The 23,500-nt window shown below is 47.1% G+C and overlaps 1 protein-coding gene across 2 annotated transcripts in view; it reads right to left on the bottom strand.

The window, feature by feature from the left end:
* The window catches only part of LOC147637346 (zinc finger CCCH domain-containing protein 32-like), a 52,576-nt gene extending 38,335 nt beyond the window's left edge, over positions 1-14,241 (bottom strand). The window contains exons 1-3 of one of the 2 annotated variants that reach the window (XM_086799127.1): positions 13,913-14,241; positions 13,373-13,479; positions 13,119-13,184 (exon numbers count right to left, since the gene is read on the bottom strand). In XM_086799127.1, the coding sequence (XP_086655253.1) occupies positions 13,119-13,184; positions 13,373-13,479; positions 13,913-14,006 (267 nt within the window). In that variant the 5' untranslated portion in view covers positions 14,007-14,241. Of the gene's footprint in view, positions 1-13,118; positions 13,185-13,372; positions 13,480-13,729; positions 13,790-13,912 lie in introns of those variants that run through there. The other variant, XM_086799129.1, reaches the window with a different exon arrangement.
* Positions 14,242-23,500: the final 9,259 nt, after the last annotated feature.

The raw sequence follows: 23,500 nt of genomic DNA, 5'->3' as shown, positions 1-23,500 counted from the left end.
CGGGCAGCACCACATCAGTCGGGCAGCACAGACACAGTCGGCCAATCATCTAGGAGCAGCCGACAGCCCATACACAGCTCCAGAAAAATAGGAAAAAAATACAAAGAGTGAGGAAAAATGGGAAGACACCAAATACGGGCGGGCACACCCACAACAGAGGCCCTGACATTGTGTACAGACAGGAGATGACTGCTAACACCCCCTCTCAGCTCCTGGATGTGAAACCAACCCCGAGGAGGTGGAGTGCCGCCAGAGCATAGCCTAAGGTAGAGACTTCGTGAAGAGGTCCGCTGCATTGTCCTCCGTCGAACAATAAAGAAGCAAGATGTCACCAACCAAGATCTTCTCACGAACAAAGTGATATTGTCTCTCTATGTGCTTGGTCCGGGCATGGAAGGCCGGGTTCCGAGCAATAGCGATACAGCTCTGGTTATCACACTGGATGATCGTGGGCTCCTTCTGTGGAAACCCAATCTCGCCAAGCAACCTCCGCAGCCCCACAACCTCGCAAGCAACACCACAAGCAGCCCACTACTCTGCCTCTGTTGACAACAAGGCAATAGTTGGCTGCCTCTTACTGCTCCATGAAACAGCTCCTGAGCCGAGGGTAAAACTATAGCCTAATGTAGATCTCCTCGTGTCTGGATCTCCTCCCCAATCTGAGTCACTCTAACCTTGGAGTCGAACTCGTTCCGTCGTTTCACCTCCAATGGTGTAGAAGAGTCCAAGATCCTTCGTACCCTGCAAATACCGCAAGATCCGCAATCCTACGTCCCAATGAGACTTCAACGGCGTCTGCATAAACGAGCTCAACAGCCCCACAAGAAAGCTCAAGTCCAATCTGGTGTTCAGCAACCAGATCAATGAACCAACCACCTTCCGCTACAGAGAGGCATCAACTAGCTCACAAGAATCATTAACTGTAAATTTTGTGTTTGGGTCCATCGGTGACATGATAGGCTTACAGTTCTCCATCCCAAAGGCGTCAAGCAACTCATGGACATACCGCTATCGAGAGACAAAGAACCCCCTCTGGGTCAACCAGATCTCCAATCCCAAGAAGAAGTGGAGTAAGCCTAAATCGGTCATCTCAAACTCCTTTGACAAGGCAGCCTTCGTCACTGCAATGTGCTCCATATGACCGCCAGTGAGAATGAGGGTCATCCACATAAAGGATGATCAACGTGACCATGCCCATTCCCGAAAGAGATATAGGTTAGGATCAGCAACCGATCTCTGAAATCCAGTCCGTAGAAAGAAGGAATCAATCTTCTGATTCCAAGCCCTGAGAGCCTGCTTAAGACCATACAAGGCCTTCCGCAAACCTGTAAACCATCCCCTTTGATCCTGGAGCCTCAAAGCCTCGAGGCTGCTCAACATACACCTCTCCTGCAAGTCACCATTAAGGAACGCAGATTTAACATCCATCTGAAATATGAGCCACTGCTGAGAAGAAGCAAGGGCAAGAACGGTCCGAATCGTGGTCATCCTCGTTGTCGGTGCAAAGGTATCCTCATAGTCAATGCAGGCCGCCGAGCATAACCCTTAGCCACAAGTCTAGCTTTGTGTTTGTCCACCGACCCATCTGACGTATACTTGGTCTTAAAGACCCACTTGACACCAATGAGACAGACCGTTTCAACGGGCTCAAAACCAACTCCCGAGTCTCTATGGCATCCAGTTCCACCTGGCTTTTCTCCAAGTATTCTGTGCAAGGGCTTCCTTAACGGAAGTGGGCTCTTTGTCCCTCATGATACAAGATATCAAAGCATTGTTTACCTATAAAAGCTCCGTTGAATGACTTTTGTCACGAACTCTATGCGATCTTCGAGGTCCGTCCTTTGGGGTCCCTTCGAAGGGAATCTCCATAGCACCCGACTCCCGAAGGGTGTCAACCAACCACCTGGGTACTCAAACAGAACACGGAGCCTCCTGCTATACGGCAGGGACTCATCTCCAGCTACAGACTCAACCTCCTCAACTAACTGAGGCTACCTAGCTGGAACAATCGAATGGGAATCATCATCAAAATCATCTGGGTCTCCAAGAAGTGGCGGCTCATCAACAGTGGAAACTGGAACATGCTCATCAAAAATCACATCCCTGCTGACGACAACCTCGTTCCTTTCTGGATCATACAACTTGTATTCCTTGGAAAGAGAGTTATATCCCACAAAGACAAGCTTTTGGGACTTTGAGTCGAGCTTCCCCCTCTACTTCTTTGGAATGTGAACATATGCATCACTCCCAAACACACAAAAATGGGAGACATCTAGTTTCTTGCCAATTACGCCTCAAAGGGAGTCATGTTCGGTACTGAAGTCGTCGGAGAACGGTTAAGGATATGGACACCCGTAGCCACAACCTCTCCCCAAAGTGGACGAGGAAGATCACGATGCTACAGCATCTTCCTCGCCATCTCCACCACAGTCCTGTTCTTACGCTCAACTACTCCATTCTCTGACGGCGAACCTGTATTGGCCAGCTCCCACTTGATGCCATGTTCCGCACAAAACCGCACGAATGCATTGGAAGAAAATTCTCCTCCTTTGTCAGCCCTAAGAGTCTTTACCTACAAGCCAGACTCTTTCTCCACCATCACATGCCACTCTTTGAACCGAGCAAAAGCTTGGTCCTTCTGTGAAAGAAAATAAACCCAAGAGAATCTGCTACAATCATCAACAAGCACCATGAAGTACAGAGAACCTCCCAAGGATGGTGTCTGCATAGGTCCACACAAGTCAGTGTGTACCAACTCCAAAGGTTTCGAAGCCCGCCTAGAAGCCTGCTTCGAAAAAGATTCCCTGTGCTGCTTACCACGAATGCAAGAACTACAGCGTCCCTGCCTGCTGCCAACATCTGGCAAGCCAACCACCATCTGGTCCGGAAAGCTCGCCGCAATGCATCCACATCCAAGTGGCCAAACCGAAAGTGCCAAAAATCACCAATCTGAGAACCTGTCAAAGAGAAGAGTGCTGAGAGTTTGTATATACCATTCTCCACTCCGCCTTCCCAAACAACCTGGCCAGTCTCGCGGTCCCGTAGAGCAACAGAATGGTCCTCAAACTTCACCCGGAAGCCAGTCTTGCACACCTCATGCACTGACAACAGATGAAAACCAAGTGTGGGGATGTAAAGATCACGAGAGGAATGCTTCCCCCCTCTGCCATCAAGAATGATCTCCATCCGGCCCTCACTGTGAATCGGTATAGTGGAATTGTCACCAATGAAAATGCAATCTGACTGCCATTTCAGATCCTGAAAGAAGTCACAGGAAGGAGTCATGTGCCGGGAAGCGCCACTATCAAGAATCCATTCCCGAGTATCCTTGGAGGTGAAGCCAACTGCCTCCTCGCTCGAAGAAGATGAAGCATCGATGTCCAACATCTCCAAGTGCACAAAGGCTGGAGTCTTTGCAGCTGAAGCTGAAGAATTAGCACTCTTCCCAGTCCACTTGGGACACTTCCTCCAATAGTGGCCTTTCTCGCCACAATCATTACAGGTCCTCTCGGCCTTCAGTTTCTCTCGGTCTAAATCGGGCTTCTCCTCAAAAGACTTCTCCGATCAAGACTTCCCTTTGCCCTCGTTGTTGTTGTTACGGCCTTTCGACCATTGGCCAGTCAAGGCCTCATAACCTCCGCCCTGTGGAGGGTTCGTGAATCGCTCTTCTTGGTCCAAGACCATGGGCACAAGCACCTCCCATGTGATGGTGCTAAGCCCGCCACTGGTGATCAAAGAGGAGTAAAATGCTAAGTACTGAGAGGGCAAGTGTGACAAGTGTGACAACAACGTTATGGCCATATCCTCTAACGATCTCTCTTTCCCGACCTGGAGAACCTCCTACTGAAGTGTCAGAATATGCAGCGGAAATGATAACCAAACTTGGGTAGACAAGAGCAAGTAGACTGCAGAAAATAAACAGCACAAGAAACACAGAGAGATAGGTGTGTAAACTCTTCTCTATACACAAGATCCCGAGAAAACTGAATGGGGAAGTGGTGGGGGCAAGGGGCCTATATATACATCCCTGGGAGAGCAGTTGGCCAGCATAAAAGGTGCCCATGACTGCTGAAAATGGTCCCACGACTGCATAAATGCAGTCAACCAGCAGATGAATGCCCACGACTGAGAAACTCCAGTCGGCCAGCAGCCCAGTAGCCCACGACTGATAAACATGCAGTCGGCCAGCACTGGAGTGCTCCTGGCATCCTCTGGCAACCCTCCCACCACTAGGAAAAATGGGAAAAAATAGGGAAAAATATGGGGAGTGTGGAAAAATGATAAAACACCTTATACAGGGCGGGCACACCCACAACAGAGGCCCTGGTGTATGAATATAGACAGGAGATGACTTCTAACACCCCCTCTCAGCTCCTGGCTCTGAAACCAACCCAAGGGAGCTGGAGTGCCGCCTAAGCGTAGCCTGAGGTAGAGACTTCGTGAAGAGGTCCGCCGCATTGTCCTCCGTCGAACAATAAAGTAGCAAGATGTCACCAGCCAAGATCTTCTCACGTACAAAGTGATACTGTATCTCTATATGCTTGGTCCGGGCATGGAAAACCGGGTTCCGAGCAATAGCTATACAACTCCGGTTATCGCACTGGATGACTGTGGGCTCCCTCTGTGGAAACCCAATCTCGCCTAGCAGCCTCCGCAGCCATACAACCTCACAAGCAGCACCACAAGCAGCCCGATACTCTGCCTCTGTCGAAGAAAGGGCAATAGTTGGCTGCCTCTTGCTGCTCTAAGAAACTGCTCCTGAGCCGAGGGTAAAACTGTATCCTGAAGTAGATCTCCTCGTGTCTGGATCTCCTCCCCAATCTGAGTCACTCCAACCTTGGAGCTTGACTCCATTCCCTCCAGTGTAAAAGAGTCCCAGATCCTTCGTACTCTGCAGATACCACAAGATCCGCAATCCTGCGTCCCAATGAGACTTCAATGGCGTCTGTATAAAAGAGCTCAACAGCCCCACAGAGAAGCTCAAGTCCAATCTGGTGTTCAACAACCAGATCAATGAACCAACCAACTTCCTGTACTGCGAGGCATCAACTGGCTCACAAGGATCTGTAACGGTTAACTTTGTGTTCGGGTCCATCGGCGAAGTAATAGGCTTGCAGTTCTCCATCCCAAAGGCCTCAAGCAACTCATGAACATATCGCTGCTGAGAGACGAAAAACCCCCTCTGGGTCTGCCAGATCTCCAATCCCAAGAAGAAGTGGAGTAAGCCTAAGTCGGTATCACCAATTGGCCGACCATTTGGTCCATCTCCAGTTTTTGCGTCTCGTTCACTTGAGGCCAGGCCAGTGTCTCATGTGAAGAGGCCAGTATTTTGCTGACATGGACAGGAGCCAGACTGGTGCCACCCGTGTGTTAGCAGGATGGTGTCGTATGGACGGGAGCCAGACTGGTGCCACCCGTGTATGACCTGGACTGTGTTCGACCCATGGGACTGTCACGCCATGGAAGAGCCAGTATTCATGCCGTGTTTTGCCTACGGGACTGTCACACCATAGGGAAACTCGTGCCTGGAACTGTGTCTTACCTATGGGACTCTCACTCCATAGGAAGACCAGGATTTTATGTTTTTATGTCGTGCCAGTTTTGTGCCGACAGATATTTCGTACTTGTTCCATGAACAGGAGATATTTCCATGTTACTATTTGCACATGCACACATATTTTGCATGTTTGAAACTGTTTTCGCATGACATGTATTTGTGTGTTTGCCTGCTTGACGTGTTACTTACTGAGCGGGGACGCCTGCCAGTGAGTCGTGAAGTCTGCTCTGTATTCTGACGAGCTTTAGTGCATGTGAACAGGTGGTAAGTATATCGCACATGTTGTTTTTATTATTTTATTTCTAACCTTTAGTTTTATAAGGTTAAGTGTTCACATTCACTTAAATGTGGGCACCCGCTTAGGGGCCAAGGTGGGGAGCCCCACTTAAGTGAGTGTGGGGGTGGGCATGGTCACCTACCCATACTCCCCACCCACATGCAAGCGTAGAGAAAACTTCACTTTAATTTTATAAAAAAAGGCTCCCTCCTTCAAGCGTAGACATCATCGCTTCCACCCTTTTACGTGAGATCACCCGGCGATCACCTTCTTGCGTTGAGAAACCGGCGACCATCTTCTTTGCGCTTGCTTTTCCCAGGCGGCTGGCTGCTCTACGACTGCACACGCTACAGGCTGCCCATCATCTATTGGCGGCCTCGCCTGTATGCTGTCCAGGCTGCGCTTCTGGACCATCTATGGCGGCTGTACCCTCTACCGGTTCCCTTTCTCAGCAGGCTGCGTGAGCTCTCCTGCAGGCGGCTGCTTCACCTCCTATACAGGCGACTGCACCTATTCGCCTGCAGCTTCTACTCCCCACAGGCGGCTGCAGCCAAGTATCCCTCTTCTCCATACAAGGTGGCTGCACTTGTTCTCCAGCAGGCTGCCCTTTTTCTCTTGCAGGCAACTGTGGGTGTACACTCTCTTCAAAACAGGCTGCTCATCCAAGCCCTCTTCTCCTCCACACAGCAGCCAGGTATCTTCTCCTTGCAAGTGGGTACTCCTCCTTTCACAGCAGGCGGCTGTGGTCTCTTGCGGTGGTACTTGTCTTGGTGGTTCGCCACGAGGTGACTATTTCTTCAACAAGGTGTCTTTTTCCTACCTTGAAAGAGGTTGCTCATCTTCTCCACCGGTGACTACAAGAAGACTTCACATCCCCTGGGTGGCTTCATCTCCTACACAAACACCACGAGTATTGGTTTTCTATCAGCCATCCACAAGTAAGTGAATTTCAGATTTAAGTAAAGTATTTTGTGTTTAAATCTGATAAGGGATTCCCGACTCCCTCTACGGCCACACCCGTTCGGTGCCAGGTTGTCCAAGCTCTATTGGAGAACCTCGGTCCAAAGGTGCTGAGATCAGGAGAGCCAGGCGTTAGTACGAGAGCGCCTGTTTGTGCGTGGTCTCGGAACACCAGTGAGGCGCTCTCCGCGGAGTCCAGTGAAAGCACAGGACCGTAGAGATTGGACCACACTAGTGGTCGTTCTGCTTCGAGCTTCTACATCGAAATTCGACTTCGAGCCTATTTGTTTGGTACTGTTTTCATATGTATATGGACATCATCTGGTTCTTGGAACCCATGGAGCATTGTATTCATTAAATACTCCCAATAAATATATCATATATTGAGGGGGGGGTCGGCCCGTTCCGGCCCCAGTGCTGGTGTCCATCTTTCCATTTCATTTCATTTAAATTTCAAGTTGTATTAAGTTGTCCATTTCAAATTTGTGGTTTTAAAGTTGTGCTATTAAGCGTGTGGGTGTCCAACGGAGTCTTTCCCACTTGACGGGATCGGTTTCAGTCGGTCATCTCAAACTCCTTTGACAAGGCAGCCTTCGTCACTCCAATGTGCTCCACATGACCGCCGGTGAGAATGAGATCATCCACATAAAGGATGATAAGTGTGGCCATGCCGCGTTCCCGAAAGAGATACAGGTTCGGATCTGCAACCGATCTCTGAAATCCAGTCCGAATAAAGAAGGAATCAATCTTCTGGTTCCAAGCCCTGGGAGCCTGCTTAAGACCATACAAGGCCTTACGTAACCTGTAAACCATCCCCCCCAATCCTGGAACAATAAAGCCGGGAGGCTGCTCAACGTACACCTCCTCCTGCAAGTCACCATTAAGGAACGCAAATTTTACATCCATCTGATACACGGGCCACCTCTGAGAAGAAGCAAGGGCAAGAACAGTCCGAATCGTGGTCATCCGCGCTGTCGGTGCAAAGGTATCCTCGTAGTCGATGCCTGGCCGCTGAGCATAACCTTTAGCCACAAGCCTGGCTTTGTGTTTGTCCACCGATCCATCAGACGCGTATTTGGTCTTAAAGACCCATTTGACACCAATGACTTACCCCTTCGACGGCCTCGGAACCAACTCCCAAGTGTTGTTCTTCTCGATGGCATCAAGTTCCACCTGCATGGCTTTCCTCCAAGTATCCTGTGAAAGGGCTTCCTTTACGGAAGTGGGCTCCTTGTCCCGCATGATACGAGACATCAAAGCATAGTTCACCTGAAGAAGCTCCGCCGTGTTGCTTTTATCTCGGACTCGATGTGATCTTCGAGGGCCGTCCTCTGTGGTCCACTTGGAGGGTAGCTCCGTGACACCCGACTCCCGAAGGGTGTCTAACAACCACCTAGGTACTCGAACAGATAGTGGAGCCTCCTGTTGGTCGTCGGGGCTCAACTCCAGCTGCGGGCTCAACCTCCTTTGATGACTGAGGTGGATCAACTGGAGTGATAGACTGAGAATCGTCATCAGACTCCTCTGGATCTCCAAGAAGTCGCAGCTCCTCGACAGTGGATGCTGGAACATGCTCGTCAAAGACCACATCCCGGCTGACAACAATCTCATTCCTCTCTTGATCATACAACCTGTATCCCTTGGAAAGAGAGTTATACCCCACAAACACCAGCTTGCGGGACTTGGAGCCAAGCTTCCCCCTCTGCTTCTTCGGAATATGTACATACGCGTCACTCCCAAAGACACGGAAGTGCGAGACATCGCGTTTCCTGCCAAAATATGCCTCAAATGGAGTCATATGGGGTACAGAAGTCGTCGGAGAGCGGTTAATGGTATGGACAGCCGTTGCCACAGCCTCACCCCAAAGTGGACGAGGAAGATCACGATGCTCCAGCATGGTCCTCGCCATCTCCACCACAGTCCTGTTCTTTCGTTCAACAACTCCATTCTCCGAAGGCGATCCGGTATTGGCCAATTCCCTTTTGATGCCATGATCTGCACAAAACCTGAAAAATACAGTCGAGGAGAATTCACCTCCTTTATCAGCCCTGAGAGTCTTAACCTGATATCCAGACTCTTTCTCCACCATCACGTGCCAATCCTTGAACCGAGCAAAAGCCTGGTCCTTCTGGGAAAGAAAGTAGACCCACGTGAATCTGGTACAATCATCAACAAGCAGCATGAAGTAGAGAGATCCTCCCAAGGATGGTATCTGCTGTGGTCCACACAAGTCAGTGTGAATCAACTCCAATGGTTTCGAATCCCCCCTGGAAGCCTGCTTCAGAAAGGATTCCCTGTGCTGCTTACCACGTATGCAAGAGCTGCAACGTCCTTGCCTACTACCAACATCTGGCAAGCCAACCACCATCTGGTCCCGGAAGGCGCGCCTTAAAGCATCCACATTTAAGTGGCCAAAACGAAAGTGCCACAAATCTCCGACCTGAGAACCTGTCAATGAGGAGAGTGCAGAGAGCTTGTAGATGCCATTCTCCACACCGCCTTCCCAAACAACTTTGCCTGTCTCACGGTCCCTTAGAGCAACTGAATGCTCCTCAAATTCCACCCGAAAGCCAGTCTTGCATACCTCATGCACTGACAGAAGATGAAAACCCAGAGCAGGGACATAAAGAACACGGGAAGCATGCTTGCCCCCCTTGCCGTCGGGAATAATCTCCATCCGGCCCTCACTATGTATCGGAATAGTGGAGTTATCGCCAATAAAGATACGACCTGACTGCCGTTTCAGATCCAGAAAGAAGTCACGGGATGGAGTCATAATCCATTCCCGGGTATCCTTCGCGGTGAAGCCAACTGCCTCCTCGCTCGAAGATGATGAAGCATCGGAGTCCACCATCTCTAAGTGCACAAATGCCGGAGTCTTCGCAACTGAGGCTGAGGAATCAGCACTCTTCCCTAACCGCTTAGGGCACTTCCTCCAGTAGTGGCCTTTCTCGCCACAATCATTACAAGATCTTTCGGCCTTCAGCTTCTCTCGTTCTGGATCACGCTTCTTCTCAGAAGACTTCTCCGGTGAAGCCTTCCCTTTGCCCTTGTTGGTATTCCGGCCTTTCGACCGTTGGCCAATTAAGGCCTCCGAACCTCCGCCGTGAGGAGGGTTCGTGAAACGTTCCTCCTGGTCCAAGACCATTGGCACAAGCTCCTCCCAAGTAATGGCGCTGAGCCTGCCACTCGTGATCAACGAGGAATAGAAAGCAGAATACTGACCAGGCAAGTGGGAAAGCAAAGTGATGGCCATATCTTCAGATGATCTCTCTTTCCCAGCTTGTAGGACTTCCTGCTGAAGGGCCTGCAGCTTGTTAATGTGTTCCCGCATCGTCGAAGACTTTGCAGGGTTCATAACCCGCATCTGCACTTCCAAGGAGATCCGTTTCATGGGTGACACCCTGTTATACAAAGAAGCCAAGTGCTCCCATATGCCTCTCGCCAGCGTCATGTGCTTCACATGATTGATCACTTGTGGTGTGCAATTGAGGAAAATAAACGACCGGACCCTGGCGTTGACACAGTCCCACATATGAACCTGTGCCTCTAGGGTCCTTCCTCGTCGATAATAACTCCCCTTCCTCAGCTTCCGGCCGTGGCACCCCGATGATAATAAAATCAGCAAGGTCATATGACTCCAGAACCGACTCCATCATGACCTTCCAGATGCCGTAATTGGACCCGTCCAACTGACGATCCACTGGGAACGTGGGGAGAGTCGGAATCTTTACGTGCTTCTCAACCATCTCTAGTAAATCTGCCATCGCGGAGAGTAACCTGAAAAGGGTGGGTGGGTGGGGAAAAAAAAATATGAAAACCTGCAAGTGGCTGTCCAGCACCTTTGCCCGCCTTCCTCTTGCACCTTCTCTTCCCGTTCAGCCCAAAACAGTCCACCAATCAGCAGCCTAACGCTCCCCCTCTTGCTCAGAAAAACGCCCAAGATCTGTCTAGAGCCTATGGCTCTGATACCATGTCAGAATATGCAGCGGAAATGATAACCAAACTTGGGTAGACAAGAGCAAGTAGACTGCAAAAAATAAACAGCACAAGAAACACAGAGAGATAGGTGTGTAAACTCTTCTCTATACACAAGATCCTGAGAAAACTGAATGAGGAAGTGGTGGGGACAAGGGGCCTATATATACATCCCTAGGAGAGCAGTCGGCCAGCATAAAAGGTGCCCACGACTGCTGAAAATGGTCCCACGACTGCATAAATGCAACGGCCAGCAGATGAATGCCCACGACCGAGAAACTCCAGTCGGCCAGCAGCCCAGTAGCCCACGACTGATAAACATGCAGTCGGCCAACACTGGAGTGCTCATGGCATCCTCTGGCAACCCTCCCACCACTAGGAAAAATGGAAAAAAATAGGGAAAAGTACAGGGAGTGTGGAAAAAAGATAAAACACCTTATACAGGGTGGGCACACCCACAACAGAGGCCCTGGTGTATGAATATAGACAGGAGATGACTTCTAACATGAAGAGCCTGCAGCTTGTTGATGTGTTCCTGCATCGTCGACGACTTTGCAGGATTCATCACCCGCATCTGAACTTCCAAGGAGATCCTCTTCATGGGTGATACCATGTTGTAGAGAGAAGCCAAATGCTGCCAAATCCCTCTGGCCAGTGTCATTTACTTTATGTGATTGATCACATGTGGTGTGTAATTGAGGAAGATGAAAGAACAGACTCGGACATTAACACAATCCTATAATTGTATCTGTACCTCCCGTTCCTTCCGAATAGAGGGTAACTCCCCATCTTCCAACTCCCGCCATGGAACCCCAACAACAATGAAATCAGCCAAGTCATAGGACTCCAAAACAGATTCCATCATTACCTTCCATATGCCGTAGTTGTTCCCGTCCAACTGTCGGTCCACCCGGAACGTGGGGAGTGTCGGGATCTTCACGTGCTTCTTAGCCATCTCAAGCAAATCTGCCATCTCAACAAGGGTTCACAAGGTCTTGTGAAGGAAGGGTGGGTGGGAAAAAAGAAGAAGAGAAGGCTGCAAATAGAATGCAAGGTGGTCCAACGGTGATGGCCACCTTCTACTTGATCTCCAAGTCCCGTACAACCCAAACAGTCTCCAATTAGCACCTCAATCAGCAAACCCTCGACATCCCACTGTCTCCAAGCTTCAAGCCACCTAGGGCTCTGGAACCATGTCAGAATGCACAGCGGAAATGAAGACAACTGCTGTAGAGAGCAATACACAGATGAAAGAGAGAGAGAAGCTTATGTAACTCTGCTATGTACACCAATAAATCCCGGAATAATACAATGATGGAGTGTGTGGGCAAGGGACCATTTTATATGGCCCTTGGCTGCTGGTCGGCCAGACCAAAGTCAGCCGACAACCGCCTTGGTAGCCCACGACCAATAAAATACCCAGGTGGCCAGGAGAAGGGCAGCCGGCCGGCACTGAAGTTCAATCGGGCAGCACAAACACACTCGGCCAGTCATCTGGGGGCATCCAACAGCCCATACACACCTCCAAAAAAATAGGAAAAAAATACGGAGAGTGAGGAAAAATGGGAAGACACCAAATACAGGCGGGCACGCCCAGAACAAAGGCCCTGACATAGTGTACAGACAGGAGATGACTACTAACAGAACCTTGGCTAACTCGTCCCGGATTGGGGCTCACATGGGACCAGTTTCCACTCCAAGTCCTACGCCTTCTGTTCATTTATGTATATGTCCCCATGGCATCCAAGTGCAGGATGCACGTGACATGCCGCACAGTGTGGCAGATGAAACATAGGTTTTCTCCCTTGTACCCCGTTTGCTCATCTAGTTGGAGATATCCACCATAGCGCTGGTCTGGCACCCGTCAGTAGGGCCCAACATGGTGGAAAACCCTGCTAGACCCAACCAACACCCCGTTTGGGGGGGAGGGGATTGGGGAATTATCCTGTTAAAAAGAGCCCCCCATCCCTCATTTGTACACCCAACTCCTTATCACCTTCACCGTGGCAAGGATTTGGCCCTCACTGCAGTCCAAATCCACCCAGAAACCAGCCACAAAGTGAAGTATCTCCACCAGCATCCATATCAGCAAAGGTACTTGCAAATTATAGGCGAAGAAATAGACCGTTCTGGCCTCATAATACAATGACCACAAAGGTAATAGCTTCCAAATTCAGCATTTGTATTCAGCACTCTTGTATCAGTGCAGCGTCTTGGTTCTGCTCCTCTGTTCGGCTGTAAGATATTGAACCTCAAAATGGCCACCAAAGCACATTCATAATCACAGAATTTTTGCAGATTGATTTCAAAAGTGTGTGCAAATAAAAGCAGCATCATGGTGAATACCTGGCATTCAAGCTGCCCAGGCCTATTAGGCAACTCCTCCATGTTATGGCAGGGCGTGACAACTTGCTGACATCACATCAAATCCAGAAAATAAATAAACACACAAAACCTGGCATCATCCATACGTATATATGCATCCATGCACACACACAAACATATATCCATACATACATACACACTGTGCATGCATCATGCGTGCAGCATAATATATGTATATGTAAAAATACATGCACACTAACCCACTAAGGACTCACCATTCTTTCTGCAGTTGGATGGTTGTAACGGCATCTCGCTCCAAAGGCACAACTTCCAGTCCGCATGTAGTGTACACAATCCTGGAACTTCATTTGTTGCAAGCTTCCTGCATACATGCATACACATCCACACCACAATAAACCACATTGCAAAACCGTGTATTCCATATCACATGAATGATGGTTATCATTCAACATGCTGTAAAAGGAAATCGTGCCATGCAGAAATGGGGGCTTCCATTCACACATGAACCATGGTATGGAATGATGGGTGATTGGGATTCCCACTCACAAATGCTTTGACAGATAACGGTGAACCATGGTTTGAAATAATGGGTGATGGGAGTTTCCACTCACACATGCTTTGACAGATAACCATGGCAAGCAACGATGGGGGGGTTTAACCAATCAAAATCCCCGTCTCATGGCTCATAAAATTTCTACTGCAGGGAAAGATTAATCAAGCAATCGAATAAAAAACCCACCTTCAAGAAAGTGCATTGAACAGTCTGAATTGCAAGGGCAGTGAAAAGGCTTTACCTTCCAGACCGGTTTCGCCTGCATTGGCGATTGTGTGCGGGACTCGATTCACCATTCCAGACGATAAAGAGGTAGAAGCAGCAGGATGGTCCATCGATCATGCGTACTTGCAGATAACCCTGCTTTTCTGTACGCTAGCTAGGAAAGAAACCTACCCTTCTCTCTTTACCTTCTCTCTCTCTCCACATAGAGGAGGAGGTGTGGATATTGAGCAGTGCATTCAAGAAAGAGGAGAGAGCTGGAGTGCTAGAGAGAGGATCAACAGAGAAAGAGAGAGGAGAGAGAATGTGGCATCTGTGACGCTGATTTTAATAAATATGTGTTTTCTTGGATGATTTTTTTGTCTTGCCGACATTTCACACCGCATGACCGCTCCTTGATTGCGTACGTTGCACGCCTCCGTTGAGGTTCCACACTAAGCTAGTTAGGAGTCTTAAAAGTGTATACACAGCAATGCAGTGAGTCTTTCAGATTCTTGGAAATGGCTCAACCACCTTCTTCTTTGCTTCCTACTCTCATCACGCCCTTCCTACCTCTGTGCAAGTTTATTTCCTTTCACAAAACCCTTCTCGAAGGTGGCCCAAACCCACCCCTAACCACCTCCCGCCTTTTCTACCTAGGTGGCTCTACACTTGTTTATTTCCTTTCACAAAACCTATCTCTCCATTGCAGCCCAATGCTTGTGTAGAAGGCACTTATCTCCTTTGTAAAAAGCACTTGAGTCCTGTCTGCAAGGTCTTTTTTGGCAACCCAAACGGAATGCTTGTGTAGAAGACGTTTCTCTCCTTTGTAGAATGCACTTGAGTCATGTGTGCAAAGCCCTTTTTGGCAATTTGGCACCCAAGAAGGAGTGAAGAAGCAAGTGTTCAATAAGAAGTGCTTTTGGTTGCATTAAGCATCTCAATTCCATCATTGACTTATTAACTAGGTAGAAGATGAGAGACTTTCAAATAGTTCTAATGTGGTTCTTGAATAAGAGTGTATTTTTTGGGGGAGCTTGGTGGAGGGAGCTTTTGCTGGCAACCCTTCTCTCTTAAAGATGTGAACATTCTCTCTCCAATCCCTCCACCACTAGCTCCTCCCACTACCTCCACCACCACCTCTCAGCCCATCCCACTTTCTCCCCTCCAACCCAACTTAGCTCCTCCCTTTCCTCTCTTTCCCTCTCCCACCCTCCCTCTCTCTCACTCACTTCATCTTACTCCCATCTCTCTCTCTATGTCCCATACTCCTCTCCTCTTTTCTCTCTCTCTCTCTCTCTCTCTCTCTTTTCCCCTCCCACCTTCCCACCCTCCCTCTCGCTCTCTCCCTCTCTCTCCCCCACCCTCTTCCCTCTCTCCTCTCTTTCCTCTCTCTCTCCCTCTCCTACCCTCTTCCTGCCTCTCTCTCTCTCTCTCTCTCTCTCTCTCTCTCTCTCTCTCTCTCTCTCTCTCTCTCTCCACGCTCTCTCTTTCTCTCCTTCTTCCCTCCCTCCCAGCCTCCCTACCTTATGTTCTAAAGCTTTATAACACATATTATAAAGCGTCTTTTTATAAAGCTTTGACTTTAGCATTTTAGTTTTTAATTTTATTTATTAAAAAGAAGGAGCCATACCACTCAAGCATAAGCTTCAAGCAGCGAATTCAACACAAAGGATCACAAGGAAAAGTAAATTTGAGCAAACTCAAGATCTTCAAAGCATTATCCAAGCTTACATCGAAACTCAAGATCTTGAGCAAACTCAAGGTCTTCAAAGCATTATCCAAGCTTACATCGAAACTCTATCAAGAATGTCTCATACTTTTGTTAAGACTTACTTTTTGCATATTAAATCAAGGCTTCCTAATGACACTACTTACTCTTCAACATACGAGCTTCCGACTTCTTACAAATTACGGATGAAAGCTAAGTAATAATTACACTTTTTAAAATTTATAAATTAACAATTGAAGTTTGATAATATATTATGAATTTCTCTCTCCTTGTCTACTATCTCTCTCTTCCTTTCTTACTATGTTTGCTTTTATTATTCCTTTGCATCAACTTCCATGTCATTTCTTGTTCTATTGATGTCAACATTATTATTTTATATACAATTGATGTTATATCGCTATCAACTTTCTCTATGAAGGTTTATATACTTTTTGTTTTTTAGTATCTTTCTAGGATAATCGACATGGTTGTATTGTAATGCTTCAAATGGAAATGACAAATAGAGAGAGAGAGAGAGAGAGAGAGAGAGAGAGAGAGACCCTTGACAAGGTGGGAGAGAGAGAGAGTAAGATGAGGTGAGAGAGAGGGAGAGAGAGAGAGAGGGAGAGAGAGGGAGACAAACAGAGGGAGCCAAGGTGGGAAATGAGGTGAGAGAAAAAAGGTGGGGGGAGAAAGAGAGGGAGAGATAAGAGAGATAATATAAACCTTTATAGAGGAAGTTGATAGTGCCATGACATTAAGGAAATTATATGATGGTAATATCATATTATAATATATATGTGAGTTCAATGCTATGAACACATTCTCATGCAAATTTGCCTTGACATTTGAATGCGAGGAAGATAAGATTAAACACATATATATTTGTTCATCTACACAAACGAGAGTCAAGTAGAAGAGACAAACAAGTGTCATTCTAAAACATAGTCTTCTAATTAATACTATCATTTAACTTAGATACCAACTAAAAGAGCTCCTTTTTAGATTGTTCATGCCTAATGCTGAACATTCTAATAACGCCCTCCTATTTTAGAGTGGGTTGATGTATAAACATGTTATGGTTTGCAAAAATACACAAATATACAAAATATAGGTGATCGCATGCACAATATCTACCCCAATCCTAATTTGAAAATCCAGACATGTGCGTTGATGGATTTTGTTAACCACACTGGTTAACATTATTTTTAAGCATGGTTACGCTTCATGTAACACAGTTTTATCGCTAAGCGCTTCATGTAAAAGATGTATGGGATAACCCAACTTACGAGTTGTGTGATATCAGCCACCATAAGAATAAGCCTAGGTGTACATAGAGCTAGGAAATCAGTTTTGGGCCCCCAATTGTTAAATGGGCGACCGATCATTGTAAAAAAGAGAGCTCATGTATATAAGTGACTTATGAAATATGAAAAGACACAATCCCATTATCACATTTAAGTTTCCCTTCTCTCTCTCTCTCTCTCTCTCTCTCTCTCTCTCTCTCTCTCTCTCGGCTATGGTGGTAGGCTTGTGTAGGTTTATGCTTGCTTACTTGACTGTCGATGTGTGCATATAGGTGATGGCTTCTTGGGTTGCTTCTTCTCCCTCTTCTTGTGTTCTCCCTCATCTTCACTCTTGCACACATGAAGGCATGGAGTAGGGGTTGAGCTCTCCATAGCTCCCATTCTCTTTGCTCATTACCTAGCTTGCGGAAGCACCACTTGAGTGACACAAGTGATGGTGGAGTGAGCCCCTAGTGGCCTCATATAAGGGAGTCAACCCTTATTAGGGTTGGCTAATTGCGAGTTCCCGAACTGACCCTTGCATGGTCTTCTTTCTCTTCTCCTCACCCTCTCTTTGTGTAAGGATGCATGTTTAATTTGGTGAACATCTTTGGTGCCGCTATGGGGATTGCATTTAGCTTAGGGTCCTCCATACCTTATCACTTGCTAGAGTCTTGATTTTCCTATTTGAAACGCAAATCCACTAATAGGAGAATGTTTTGATATGCATGTTTGTTTGATTTGATCTTTTTTCCCTTCAACTAATGGAGTTTAATGGAACATGCGGAGCTTGGGAGTCTTCATCAAAAGCGGGAGCTATAAGTAAGTGCCTAATCTTACTCTTGAAGTTTATTAATTTCTTATTTTCTTCAAAATTAGCTTAAAAACTACATAAGTAGCTTAATCTTGTAATCAATCTTAGGAAATTCGGTTTAGTCAAGCATTCTAAGCATCATTGGATAGCTTGGGATTAGCCTAAGCCATCCACAATAAGAAAACCATTAAAAAACATCAAGAGAGGGCCAAAATCACATAGATTTCGGGAGGAAAACTGGGTGTATTCCGTTTTGGCCAGTCTCTCTACGAAGTGCACAGCTGCTCGCTCCTCCTTAGCCACGGCCGTTCACTTCCCCTAGCCATATCCTCCCAAATCTACCTCATCAATGAGAGCAACGAGCATTAAAAAGGAATAAAGTGCATTAAAAGGAGCATTAAGAGCATTGAAGGAGGGTATAAAGAAGGTATAGCTGTACTATCAGGGGAATATTAGAGGGCATCTATCAGGAGATAAAACATTCTGGTGCATTCAAGAGACCTGCCAACCTTTGAAAGTGAATGTCCATACCCACTAAAGCATACGCCCGTTCCTTCCCTTAGCGAACGACCGTTCCCTTATCAGCGCACATCCGTTCCTTCTGAAGAGTATGCTCATTCCTTGATGAATCCACGCCCGTACCAACTAAAGTGTACGCCCATTCCTTCCACTAAGCCACATTCGTACACCAACTTATACGTACGGTCATGCCTTTCCCCCTTATAAAAAACCCAACTAGAGGGTTCCGTGTTTAAAGGGTGTGTGGCACTAGCAGTTGTTACATTCATGCACCTACATTCAGGAAAATTGGTACAAAACAACCCTCTGTTTGATGACGCTAAACCCTCCTACGCGTAGTCACTTCTTAGGTATGATCCTTTGGTCAACACAGCGTGGAGTCAAATGGTGTTAGTTCTTAATAGCACTAGCAAGAGCGAAGAACATCCTAGCACGGGATGCACTACCCCTAACCTAGACACAAGAGGGTTGACTACCCTGTACAAGGAAAAACTACCAAACCTCGAGCAAGACCCTAAATCCCCTACACATTCGCAAAGAAGTCTTGTCGTGACACCCAGCACCTGTGTATCAACAATACTTGCCTCGTGGAATGTATCTCGGATATCATATGGTCCTTTTTTACGAAGCACAAGGTGGTCCACCCCAATGATACAAGGACCACAAATGGGATACTATCCATTTGGTCCAACTCCCCACATGTCATGCTCCAACCCACACCAGCCCCGGTCACGGTATGACTGACTCTAAAAATGTCGATGATAGCCATGGAAATAGGGAGGGGGTAGCTGTAGGAATAAAATCACCAGCATAAGTTCACCCGGTGTGCAGGGGCCAAGACAAGAGAGAAATAAACTTGCCCACATTTCTAAATTGATTACCAAGCTTGATGGGACTAAAGACCCCATACCCCATCTAGAAATGTTCAACCAGATCTATGAGACACTCCGCCATGTAGATAATTAAGTTAAAGTAAGCGCCTTTAGCCTCACCCTAGATGGAAAAGTAGGACAATGGTTTCGATCTCACTGAAGGTAGAAGACAAAGCTACCTTTGACGCTTTAAAAGAGGCTTTCAAGGTGGGATATTCACAACAAGGAACTCGATGGAGCCCAGTTTAACAGTTACACAATGTAAGACAGAAGGACGGAGAATCCATCTAGGATTATATCAACTGAGTGAGATATCTCCATTCTCCCTATAATGATAGAGACAAGCTCTCGAATGAAAGACTGATCGGGAGGTTCTTAGAAGATGTACCCTCAGACAACTCCTTGTATGCCCTAGCCCACACTTCCTTTGAGTAATGTTGTAGGAGTGCCATGGATTTTGAGGACAATTTCAAGGGAGCTCGTTCCCAAGAATTGCATGAGGGAACATCTAAGGCATCCTTCAAAACCACTAGCACAAGATCCAAAGGGAAAGGGAAAGAGTCCTCTTCAGGACAATAGGTAGAGCAGCTATAGCAGCTGCCTTAATGTAGCAAATGACCCAGCACTGGAGAACATGCCAAGGCAAGAATCAAGCTAGGCAGCCCCATCTTTACCCAAAGAGAGAACTAGTATGGTGCCTAATTTGTCAAGCTAACCATACTAGCACAGGATGTCCACACCTTAGACCTCGACCCACTCTCTACTATTGTGCTTACTGTTAAAGGTGGGGTAATCATAATAAAACCATTAATTGTTACCAACCAGAGAGCCGCCCAAGCACGGGGGCTCTACCCCAAGCCTTGCCTATGAACCCTAGACAACCGGTGGCCCTGCCAGCACTAGCACTACACAATGCACCTCTACCAGGCCACAAAGCGAATTCTTAGGGTGCCAAAAGTACCCTTACCACCCCAGTTCTACCACCATAACTGCAATTACCTCGAATCACCCCTTTTCACCAATTGACCCTGACAAAGATCGTCAAAGAAGGTGAGGAGGAGAAGCTGCTAACAATACTACCTTTGAACCCATTGAGTCAAACAGTCCACCCTCTCAGATCCTGAGTCACTATGTGATGGAGGGAGAACATATGTACTCGGTGTACCTAGCAACCCCAATCTCTCGGGGACGAGACTTAAATAATATGGCCAAATGACCACCTATGCAATGTTATCATTGTGCACAATCTCATTGAGTAGCTGAGTGTCCGGTCAAGAAAGGGATGGCTAGTAATCTTATGAGTACTTCCACCTTAACTCCCTTATGCACAGGGTGTAGAATAGACCATATTTACATGGACTATTCATTGAGAACAAGCATAATGGGGAAGGTACACGAGGCTAAACCTAGCACCAACATTAACTTGCTGAGTGTACGAGATGGCTTCATCCATACGATGCCTCTAAATGCAGTTACCAGAATGCAAAGTAGATTAAGAGCCGCAGCTCATGATGCCGCCCCCGCTGAGGCATTGACCTTACAAAATCAAGGAAGCCCAAAACATGTAAGGATTCTATCCCCTATAAGGAAGTCCTTGAACAAGCACGCGTAAGAAGGCGCTCACGAAAGAAAAAGGCCACAAAGATAGGCAAAGGGGATAGCTACATGGTCATAAAGAGTGGGTCCGATGATGGGACAACCCCACAAATGCGTCCTCTTACTCATTTGATGAAGGAGAAGATGCTACCTACAGTCCCTCTAGCCAGAGGGTGAATAGATCCCAATCAGCTCCCCCAAAAGTTAGCTGAATACCCAACCCCGTTGAAGAGAGGGAAAGGCACAGCTCAGGAATTGGTTAAGGAATGTCAAGCTCACTTAGAGGAGGAACTTCAAGAAGCACACCTCAAAATGTCCTCGTATGCCAGACATACGACCATCTAAGGAAACCCAAGAGTAACAAAGGTCTTGATGACCAAGGACCTCCTGACAGAAGTCCTTGGAAAACAAAGCTAGTAGCCATGGGCAACTCCGCACCAAGAAGATCTTGTTGTGGAATCTCTCAAGAACCTGAGAGATGGACACCTAAGAAGAACAGACAAAGAAGCTCATGTTCCGATACCCTATACTTGCAAAAGCCTAATTACAAACAATAGTGATCCCACCCAAGGAACCATATCTACTCCTAGAGACATTGCTGGTCCTTCCTCCTTCCTTTCTTCGCAAATCCAAATCCCCATTGGCACCTTACTTCAAGGTAGCCCTAGTTTATGGAAATATTTGAAAGACTGGATGGAAGGACTCCTTAGAGCAGTGGGAATGGAAGAGCCCATGAAACTAGGAAGTTCCGACGACGAGACTAATGAGGATGGATTCGTAGAACTACAAGGAATCACTAACGTCCCCTCAATCTGAGTCAACAAATTAGGGCAATACTTTTAAGGAGATGAACTCAACGCAGCACTACTCGTAACTTTCGATGGCCTTCAAGTCACTGCCATCTTAGATAGAGGAGTAGGAGTGAGCATTGTTTACCGAACAATGTTGGGAGAAATGGGGAGCACCTACCATGGATGACACGACCTTACTCGTCGCGTGAAACTTGCTGACGGAGCTACCCCAAGGCCCATAGGCCTTTTGTGGGATTTGAAGATAAAGATCCTCGGAACCAACTTTTGTCATACCTTCATGGTGATGAACTTTAGCCGACAGCCTGTTTCTTACGATTGCATCCTAGGACGCCCCTTCATGAGGGAAACCAAAATGATCCATGATTGGGACATGGATCATGTCTACATCCAAAAGAAATATCAACCTGGGCACTTGGAAAGTCCATCCTATGAGTGGCCAACCTTTTGTAGAGGATTCGGTAACAATGACCAGATCCACTACAGTAGTCCACTTGTGCCAAACATGCCATAAGATGATCAATAAGGAGTGAGATAGCATAGAATTTACACCTCTTCCAAAGCGAGAAGACTATCATAATTGGATGCATATCCTTGCTACCTCGGACATACTTCCTAGATGCACGGGTACTAGATTTGCTACCAGCAGAGCTGACGGGCAAGAAATCACATCCCTCTACATGGCCTGCGCCGCGTGTATGCCCAATGCCACAAGCCAATGGGGCAGTGATAGAGGGAGGATCGTTACGGGGAAAGCATTTACACAAAACTCGTACACCCAACTACTTTCTCGGAAAAGAGCCAAACGTCTTCCCAAATAAGTCAGAAAAACATTGGCTGAGATACGTTGAGGCCGTTGACACACATGCATATTTTTGCCATGCCTAGTAGGAGGAGCTCGACAACATTCCCCTTCCAGCTCACACGGTAACCCCGCAAAGCTGGAAGAATCAGTCGATTCCCAGCCAAAACCTCGAAAGCTTTCATAGCAGCAAAGCACGAAGCAAAAAAGCTGGTGCTCACAGAAAAAGAAGCCAAAAAACTGATGGAAGAAGAAAGCACTAAAGCTGAGGGGACTAAACAAGTCCCCAAGCACTTTAGGGCCTTTAAAGTTACCAACCGCTTTGTACAATATGACACGGCCCAAAGAACCCACGATGGGAAGCCTAGAACATCTTATAATGGTCGGCGGGCCAAATTCAACAGGCCAAAGTCAAGGAAATTAACTTGGCAGGCCCAAGTGAAGATCCAAGACCCATCTACATAGGGGAAGACTTGTCGGGGCTGAAGAAGAAAAAGACCTAGTCACTCTCCTCACAGAATTTCAAGATTTCTTCACATGGAAGTATACATACATGAAGGGCATACCTCCTAAAGTGGTCAAACATACCATCCCTATGGCAGAGGGAGTGAGACCAATGAAACAAAGAGCCTACCCTATGAGCCCCAAATGCTCTAAGGTGGTCTAGGAGGAAATCGAACGACTTATAGATGTCAGATTCACCTATGAGATAGAGCACATAGAATCGGTTTCACCCATAGTGGTAGTGCCTAAAAAGAATGGTAAAGCGCGAGTGTGCGTGGACCTCAAAAAGAACGGTAAATTGCAAGTGTGCATGGACCTCAAAAAGATCAATGTCGCCACAATACGGGATCACTATCTATTGCCTTTCACAGAGCATGTGTTTGAGAGAGTCGTATAGGAAAGGAAGCCTATAGCTTCCTTGATAGATTTTCTGGTTACAACAATCAAGTGTTGATCGATCCAAAGGATCAACATAAGATAGCTTTTGCTACTGAATGGGGCCCATATGTGTACCGAGTCATGCCGTTTGGGCTGACCAATGCCCCAGGCACCTTCCAATGCCTAATGTGCACAGCCTATAAGAAATATTTTCAAAATTCCTTGAAGTCTTCATGGATGACCTCTATGCAAACTCTACGTGAAAAGCACATTTGTGGTGTCTACAGAAAGTGCTAAAGAGATGCCGACTCTACAGGATCTCTCTTAACCCTCTCAA

Source organism: Cibotium barometz, chromosome 6, assembly GCF_041138505.1.
Source record: "Cibotium barometz isolate CiBa-2024 chromosome 6, ASM4113850v1, whole genome shotgun sequence".
NCBI classification, from domain to species: domain Eukaryota; kingdom Viridiplantae; phylum Streptophyta; class Polypodiopsida; order Cyatheales; family Cibotiaceae; genus Cibotium; species Cibotium barometz.
This window is presented reverse-complemented; position numbering and strand designations above follow the sequence as displayed.